An 8,868-nucleotide genomic window follows, 5' to 3' on the forward strand; every position below is an offset into this window, starting at 1 on the left:
TTACCTCGACGATTGTGGAAGCATATAGGTATCATAAATTAAATTGTGCTGTCACATTCTGAAAATGAAAAAGCATTTCTGCTAATGCGTCTACATTTTCAAATTTGACATTTCTTTAAATGTATTTTGCTTTTTAATTTAATTCACAGAATGAGTTGTCTGGAAGAGGAAACTGAAAGTGCAGTCTATTACTCATTTTAGTGACAAGTCAAAATATGCTGCAAAGTATTCTGTTAATACATTTTTATTTGAATTATGATACTTATACCATAGAAGATCAGACGAAGATGCCTGCAGCTTAGCTTACTGGCTACATACTAAATGCTAGTGTATTGCTAGCTTTAACCGGTGCAATTTTCTATACTTTATCACTAAACTATATTTATTGTGAGAGTGAATGACACTCGATTTTTTAAAATAAAAAAAAAACGTACCCGACTGGCTTTGAGCGACTCTTCCAATGCCTCGTCCATTGACGTTCCCTCCGTCTGCCGCACCAAATCCACTTATATGTCTCCTGCCTTCTCGCAGGCGATTATCGGTCAGCATATCTCATCAACAACAACTTCTACGTCTCTTCATGGACGAGTCCACAACATGCACACCTCACTCATGTTTTTCCACGATTGTCGCTGGGAAACCTAATACATTGCAGGACGTCCAACTGTTTTTAAACACCACTTCATTAACAGCAGCGACCACATCAGGGTCGATGTTCATCCCGTTCGCTCCCAACTCAGAAAAAATCCACCGAGCAACGGCTCACATCTCAGAAAATTCATATGTTGATGCTCTCGTACATCCATGTTCCACTGTATATATTAAAATCAGTAGCATAGACTTGACAAGAGACGTATGTATTGGAAGAGAATATATTTTCTTTGACTGTTGCAGCCAAAGCACTCAGGGGTAGTAATTCTTGTTCTTGTTGCCCATTTATTTCAGACAGATGGGTATGAGGGTAGCTTGGTGGCTGGATGGACTACAGAACATGCTCAGTCACAAATGTGTTGTTTGTTTCCGGGCATCACATTCTCCAGTCTCGTGTACTAACCAGTTGTGATGGAACCCATCACGTCACTTAGGGACATAAAGGACATCATCAATGGCAGAGGGGAAAAAGCTACACCCAGCAGCCAACCAGCAATGGCATGGCTGGGAAGATCGATGGATAGATATGGATACGGTGCACGTGATAGCGTTTAGGAGATGATTCTAAAGTTCATCACTCAGTTTGGTCTCATGGACCTTTCTAACTTCTTCGTTGATATGTTTGGCAGCCCTGGTAGCGGATTTTAGGGACGCCTCGATCCAGCCGTGAGGGAACGCTGTATGCTCGCCAGCAAAGTAAATCCTGCCCTCTTTCTTGAAGAGGTCTTGGGCATAATTCACGTGCTGATAAGGGGTGAAGAGGGCAAAGGCGCCCAAACTGTAAGGATCCGAACTCCACTTCTTCACCAGCACTCCGGTGCAGAGAGACTTAACGTTCTCACCGTGAATTTCTGCCAAGTCATTCAGAGCCATCTCTTTCAGCTCTTCATCGCTGAGACCGAGGAAGAGGAGGGAGTCGTCGGACCAGGTGTAGGATGCCAGGAGGACGCCGATGGTTTGGTTGTCAGGGAAGCCATGGCTGGGGTAGTAAATAAACCGCGATGGCCTGTCGGTGATGCTCTTTCCTCCCTTGATGTCGTCATCTTCCCAGAACCTTCTGCTAAAGGTGAGCACGACTTTGGTGGAGCTATCATAGTGGACCGATCTCATGGCCTGCATCTTTGCGATGGACAGCGGTGGTTCAAAGTTGATCAAGAGGGATGCCTTGGCTGTGGTTGCTACCAGAACAACGTCTGCTTTGATTTTATTTAAAGAGCTGCTTGATGATTCCTGGTATGACACAGTTACACCTTCCTCAGTCTGGGTCACATCCTTGACCTTGGAGTTATAAAGAATGGGACAATCCAAAGCGTTGACGAGAGCATCCACTAGAACGCCCGACCCCCCTGTGATCTCGTTGTATCTATATCAGTAAAACAAAATGCATTAAATCAGGATTGATAACTTGTTAAAAACTTCTGTTTCAACCGTTTGAGATGGCAACTTACATGACTTTATCATTGATATCCGACTGGTCGTAGATCATTTCAGTCAGCGCTGTGTACATCAGGGCCTGTTCATTCAGCAGGTCGCCGATCATCCTTATTGCCTCTGAACTCAATGTGGTCTCCTCCTCTAGATACCCCTGGAAAATAAACCATTTTCTCAAAAGAGCACTGGAGAAGATGCACCCAACCACAACACCCAGCAGAATGTCATGGTGAAAAGAGAAGCCTGAGAAGCAAATATTTTTCTCTTGTATCAAGTGAAATGTTTGACAATGTTGTAAGAGAAAAAAAAATACTTTAAAGTATTTCCTGGTTTTGTCTTAACGCTTTGATGATTTCTCTTCAGGTCATTTTGCCAAATTTTGTTTGAAGAAGTAACAAGTGGCCAGGATTTGATTTGATAAGAACTGACAAAGTGGCCGAGGGATGCTGGAAGCTGTGAAGCATTCTTCGAGGTGGGAGCAGCGAGCGGCTCCAATTCAGAAGATGCGGCAGCGTCAGGAAGCGTATTCGAGTTTTGGGAGCTCTCTTGGCAAGTACCGTGTGATTTTCGAATTTTGATTTTCTCGCTCATGTATTCGAATCATGAATTTTTTTTTGAAGGATAATATTTGCTTGTATCGCGCTTTGTATCTTTAAAAAATTGTATATTAAGTTATTTGTACCTCAAGCGGTCAGAGTACTTGACGTTCAAGCATGATACGTCAGCTCTCGTCTCAACAACATGATCCCGAGAGGTTCTTGTGAGACTCACCCTCACAGAGTAACCGTCGTACTTTTCAAGTGCCAATCGGCAGCCGTTTTCTTCTGCATAATTCTTCACCTGCAATGGAAGACAGTCGTCATTTCGGTGAAGAAATCCCTGGTAACTGAAGTTGCAAACTTCTCAAAAGTCATATAGATGAATAAATTGTCTTCTTCTATCAGTTGAGTTGCTGATGTTGATAGTTAAGTGATACAATAACTGTTTGGCAAACGACTTGTAAAGACGCATTTCACTGCATTTCACTGCATTTCACTGAAAATAAATTAAAACGATGGGTGTCTTTTGCAGAACTTCGGTTCTTTTGTTTTTTTTTTTTTTTATTATGATTTTTTATTTCTTTCCAAAATCAAATGTTTTGCATGTTCACCTCCAAAAAAATTTAAGATTCATGAATGGTTGTATGCCTCAATATGCAGCCCTGTGATTTGCTGGTTATGGGTGAACCCAGCCTCTCGCTGTCCAATGACAGCTGAGTTGGTGAGGGGTATACATGATGAATGAATGAATGAATGAATGAATGAATGAATGAATGAATGAATGAATGAATGAATGAATGAATGAAATTCACTTTCTATAACACAAGTAACGCAGGACCTGTCTGACTGTAGTGAATTCATCCCGCTGAATTGTCACCTGACAGCTTAAACAGCAAAAGTCTTGCATCCTACCTTCTGCAGAGCCTCGCCCAGCAGCTGGCTGGCACTCTTCCCCTTCTCACACTCGTCAACTTCGTAGTTTAAAATGTCGGGGTTTTTCTCTGCATCCTCTGTTCTGAAAACCTTGCCGTTGACCAGGTAGTAGGTGTTTTTGCTGCTCATGATGAATTCCTGCAAGCTGACCTCCAGTTGTCCGGCCAAAGAATTAAAGAGTCTGTAGAGAAATGAATGGTTTTGAAACTAACCTTCATTGTGGAGAGTATTCTTTCCTTCTTAATAAATTATCTTTTTGAGAATACTATTTGTTGAAATAATTAATTGTTGGCTTGAGCATGGCATGGGGTTCATCGAGTTGCTTCTTCATACTATCATGGGTGTGCACGTAACCTAGGGTAGCCTGGTGGAAAGACAACGGTTCAACCGTTTCAGCCTTGTATTGAGATAAGAAGTAAAGAGCAAAGATGAATTAATGTGTCTTTTTAAATATGATTGTTAGAAGCTGCAGTGTCGTCGTGAAGAAACATGGTAAATGTAAGCATGGAAGCAGTTGGCCCCCAATTTATCTCAGGTGGGTCCTACCGCCCAAACCCCAGATGCAACTTGGATGATGAACAGAACACTCCTGTCCTTGTTGCTGCTTCACTTTATCTGTATTCTAGAGGTCAGTTGTTGATGAAAAGTTGCTAATTTGAACTCTGTACCACATGTGAATTATTATACAAAAGCATTAAAAAAAAACACAGGACCTCTCCTGGTCAGCGAGCGCCTCAGTGGTAGTAAAGAAGGCTCAACGGAAACTTTCCTGAGAAATTTAGTCTAAAAAAGCAACTACTGATTTCCGTCTACCGGTCGAAAAAGCACTTTATCTCCATGTTGCGCAGTGGCTGCTCAGCAGTGGGCAAAAAGCTCTGCAGAGTATGGCGGGAAAGAGGGCTGCACTCTGCCGTCCCTGGAGGACATCTCCAGCTCAAGGTGCCTCAGCAGAGTGAGAAATACCCAAAAAAAAAAAAAAAAAATCAATGATTGCTCACATCCATGCCACAAACTGCTCTTTTTCATACCGTATTCCAAAAACACGCGCGCAGGTATGAAAACAGCTTCTGCCCACGAGCCACCAGATTGATGAATGAGATTCCAAATGTGGAATAATATGAATAATAGTACTCCTTAGCATTATCATGAACTACTTGCTGTGAATCACACATATGGATTCAACATACATTTCTCAGATCGCATGTTTTTTCGCACCGGCAAAGTCACTGGATTCGAAGACAGTTCATTTCAATTCATTAAAATTAGACTTTAGCCCATCGCAAATAACATGGCAACCCTGGTATTGAACCAAATGGTGCTGTAGCTTTGTGGTTGGTCAGCCTGCGCCTTGGGTTTAAGTTTTCTGCAAAATTTGTGTTTTCAGTGAACAGATTCATCTTCTAATCTTCAGTGATCAGGAGAAAGAACTACTTGGAGGCACAGATTGAAGACAGAACATTTAGGGTTTATTCAAGTAATCTGAGCCTATCTCTTATAAGATTAGGGATATGTGGGTTACTTTTGCACAGCTTGCATTACATGGTTCACTTGAAAAATATAAAGACATGAAATTTATAAAAAATGATCTGTACTGTGTACAGCAGGGGTTGGGAACCTGTGGCTCACAAGCCAGATATGGTTCTTTTGATGCACCTGGCTCGTAGATGAGTCTTAGCTGATTTCTGAACATGATAAGTAATAAATAACTCTGCTTGGATCCATACATTTATTTTATATTGTACCTGTTCAGGGTTGTGGATGGCTGGAGCCAATCCCATCTGTAATTCGGGGTACAGCGGGGTCTGAATTCAAAACCCTTATTTTTATTGGATAATGCAGCTGCCGACACAACTTGTTGTGAGGTCAAAAAGTAAATTTCCCTCCTGCTAATGAAATAGGCAGCTAGCTAATTTATACAAGGCGAAACCTGCTGACTATGAGGATGGTGAAAAGAAAAAAAAAAACAGTTCCATAGATTTCAACAGGAATGGACACTTTGACACTTTGAGGCAAAAAGCATGCCAAGAGCTACTATGCAGAATACAAGTCAGTCAGCAGCAATTCTGTGTATGGACCCGACAAGGTGACTGGAATTCATCTAACTTTGCTGGTTCTTTGGCAAAAATGACAACGGAAAACCATTCACAGATGAATGAATGAACCTTAACCTCACCACGTACCAACCAGACTGCAAAGCCATCAGCAAAATCCATGACGTCGCAATAATGAAAAAGAAGTATTTTATTTATTATTAGTCGACTCCAGTATAACAACATAATTAAAAAGAATCAAGACTTAATGTGCTTTTATATTGTTGGTCTTACTTGAAAATTCGCACGGTTGTATTCTGTGTTGAAAAATATTAGATGGCTCCCAAAGAAGTATATTCAAAATATGTGGCTTTCACAGCTCTCTCCACCGAAAAGGTTCCTGACCCCTGGTTTGCAGTATTAGTAGATCGAGGTTCATTCGGGCCGAGGCTCTTAAGGCTTTTGTTTCAATAAATAATTACTATCTAACACTTCAGTCAGTGGTCCATCGAGTACCATATAACTTGTAGACAACAACTTACTTGTGACTACTTGGGAACCTCATCGCTCCGAGGTCCACATACCAGCCCTCCTCCTTGTTCTTGTGGGTCTCCACTCGTCCTCCAGCACGGTTACTTGCCTCCAGAATCGTCACCTGATTAAAAAGACGTCAGCTGTCATGGATACAGGCCAGTAGATTGAAGTCTCCTCTTTGGATTACATTCACAGATTCACACACCTTTGGGAATACACGGCATTGTAACTATCTCGAACATTAATAGACAAAGTACAGACAAAGGGAGCACAGATGTGACAGAAATGATGTTTATCATGAACTGCCCCACAATATTGTACGTACATTGTGTCCTGCACCCGTCAGTAACTTGGCCGCCGTCAGTCCGCCCATTCCAGCCCCAACGATGACCACATCAAGACGACTGGATGTGGCGGGAAGACCGTTCTCCATAATACTCTCTAGTTCAAGGTAATCTTTGTCCATCAAACATTCAGACAGGATGTCCCTCAAGCTGGCAGCGGCAGCAGCACCACCATTGCAGTAGCAAATGATCAACAGCATACAAACCAAAACTGCGGATAAGAAATAGGAAGTCTTTTTTAATGCATTTTTAAGCAGCAACTGGTGAATCTCACTGGAGAAGAGAGGAAATATACTGCTCAAAAAAATAAAGGGAACACTTGAACAACACAATGTAACTCCAAGTCAATCACACTTCTGTGAAATCATAGTGTCCACTCAGGAAGCAACACAGATTCATTTGGACTTGTTTTAAGGACATTACATCAAAGTTGGATCAGCCTGGAGTTTGTTTTTACACTTTAATTTCGAGTGTGATTCCTAATCCAGACCTCCATGGGTTGATACAATTGATTTTCATTGATCATTTTTGTGTGATTTTGTTGTCAGCACATTCAACTGTGTAAAGAGCAAAGTATTTCATAAGAATATTTCATTCATTTAGATCTAGGATGTGTTTTTTAAGTGTTCCCTTTATTTTTTTGAGCAGTGTATAAATCATCGGTTAAGACATTAGACATTGTTGTGTTACAGGTTTGGAAGAGCATGATCAAAACAAGGCACCACGGCGATCACAATGTTGTTCACGGCAACCAGAGTGAGAAAGACCAAAGGTCCACAACACCCTGAGGCATTGCTTCTCAAATCGTGGGGTATTGGCTCTTTTTTTTCAGCGACCATGCACACACACAGCACGGAGCAGAAGATATGAAGTGCAGTTAACGAACCCTCAAGAGACACCATGGAAAAATATTTAACAGGGATGATCAGAAAAGGCGATGAGAGACAGAGATATTGAGACAAAGGAAAGTCGCCCGGAAGCTAAGACGAAGCTTATGTAGCGCTTGGCTTCACTGTGACCACGGCGGGAAACGAGGAAAGACCGGTGTGTTTACTGTCTAAAAATGCAAAAAATAAATAAAGTTGTCACTTAAAGACATTCCACCCCTATTACACTGATAAGCCGCTTGAGGTTTTTTCAGCGAAAACGTGCCGAATGTTGCCAAAAATCATCCCGATTTGTGAAAGCTACTTCACTAAACCACTGTTATATCAATACAGTTATTCTTCGTTGCAGAAAATAACTGAGAGGCACCGAGAAGTGCACCCCAAGGACAAAACACTCGGACATAAATGCCAGAATGAGATGAGATGTGATGGAAATTAAGTTTACCATGTTGCAGGTCTATGAATATCCTTAGACAGGTCATGGCTGTTTGACCACTATAGTACAATTTGTGCAATGGCAAGTTAAATGTGCAAATTGAGAATACAGTTTCCTTGGTTACAAAGGTAGAGTTCAGTTTTGTCCTCTCAGCTCCAGAGCTATTTCCTTGGAGTTTACAAAGCGCTGATTTCTTCTGCAATGTTGTACTCACGGTTTGGCCCAGTCGCAACATGAAAATCCATCTTGATCGTCACCCTGCTGGATGACATTAAGAGAGCGTTATAAAAAGCAGAGTCAAATAGACAGAGATCTCTGTATCAATCCAGATTTTCAAATCTGACCGGCAGGATTTTGCGTCTCGATGTTCCCGAAAGTGTTTCTGATGGCGTTTCACTATTTATACCCATCCTCTCACTTTTTTGGCACTGAGCCCAGTGTGACATCTACCTGCACTAAAGGATTTCGCAACAGAAAAGGTGATTTACCTCTGGCTACAATTCAAAAATTTTTATTGGGTAGAGGAGTCATTCCTGATAGTCTCTGTTATGAAGTAATACCAGTTAGAGGCACGGGGGTTCAAAACATAAAAACTTTTGTCAGTTCACCGTAATTAATCCGACTACAGAAGTTAAACTTTATATTAGGCAGCTGCATACATTATAAGTGTGCCATTAAAGCAAAGGCGGTTAAGTTGTTTTTCAAAATAAGATTCGAAAGGTCTAATGAAAAAAAATTATAATTTGTACCAAGACCGGTACCAAATGATCTGGTACCAAAAACTTACAAAGGCCTGACATCAGTACATGATGATAAGTTGTAACATAAATGCTGATAACATGGTTTATTATAAATCAAATGATAATCATCCATAATAATAATTATGATGTATACTTTGCATGTTCTCCCCATGTCTGCATGCGTTTCCTCCTACAGTCCGAAAACATACAGCAGGTTAATTGGGAAAAAAAATCCCCCAAATGAGTAAGTGAATAGTTGTCTGTCTGTGTATATGGCCCTGTGATTGTCTGGCGACCAGTCTCTTGTCCAATCACAGCTGGGAAAGGTGACACTGAATGTAGG

At 41.3% G+C, this 8,868-nt stretch overlaps 1 protein-coding gene across 1 annotated transcript; it reads right to left on the reverse strand.

Moving 5' to 3' along the window:
• Positions 1-866: 866 nt before the first annotated feature.
• Positions 867-8,046, reverse strand: LOC147223811 (L-amino-acid oxidase-like). Its single transcript, XM_086166042.1, has 7 exons — positions 8,000-8,046; positions 6,444-6,673; positions 6,127-6,239; positions 3,534-3,735; positions 2,854-2,922; positions 2,100-2,236; positions 867-2,014 (listed from the first exon to the last, which is right to left on the reverse strand). The coding sequence occupies exons 1-7, from the start codon at positions 8,028-8,030 to the stop codon at positions 1,216-1,218; spliced, it is 1,581 nt and encodes a 526-aa protein (XP_086022168.1). The 5' UTR covers positions 8,031-8,046; the 3' UTR covers positions 867-1,215.
• Between the last annotated feature and the right edge of the window lie 822 nt (positions 8,047-8,868).

This window comes from Fistularia commersonii, chromosome 19 (genome assembly GCF_037954325.1).
Source record: "Fistularia commersonii isolate RoL2024-O1a breed Wild chromosome 19, RoL_Fcom_v1.0, whole genome shotgun sequence".
Lineage (NCBI taxonomy): Eukaryota > Metazoa > Chordata > Actinopteri > Syngnathiformes > Fistulariidae > Fistularia > Fistularia commersonii.

Bases quoted from the DNA above. Each gene is read 5' to 3' on its own strand.
- LOC147223811 (XM_086166042.1), bottom strand. From the start codon at position 8,030: ATGGATTTTCATGTTGCGACTGGGCCAAACC. The intron at 6,240-6,443 runs GTACGTACAATA...CTTTTTAATCAG, and splicing joins TGACGGGTGCAGGACACAAT to GTGACGATTCTGGAGGCAAG. The intron at 3,736-6,126 runs GTAAGTTGTTGT...ATTTCTCTACAG, and splicing joins AGGTTCCCAAGTAGTCACAA to ACTCTTTAATTCTTTGGCCG.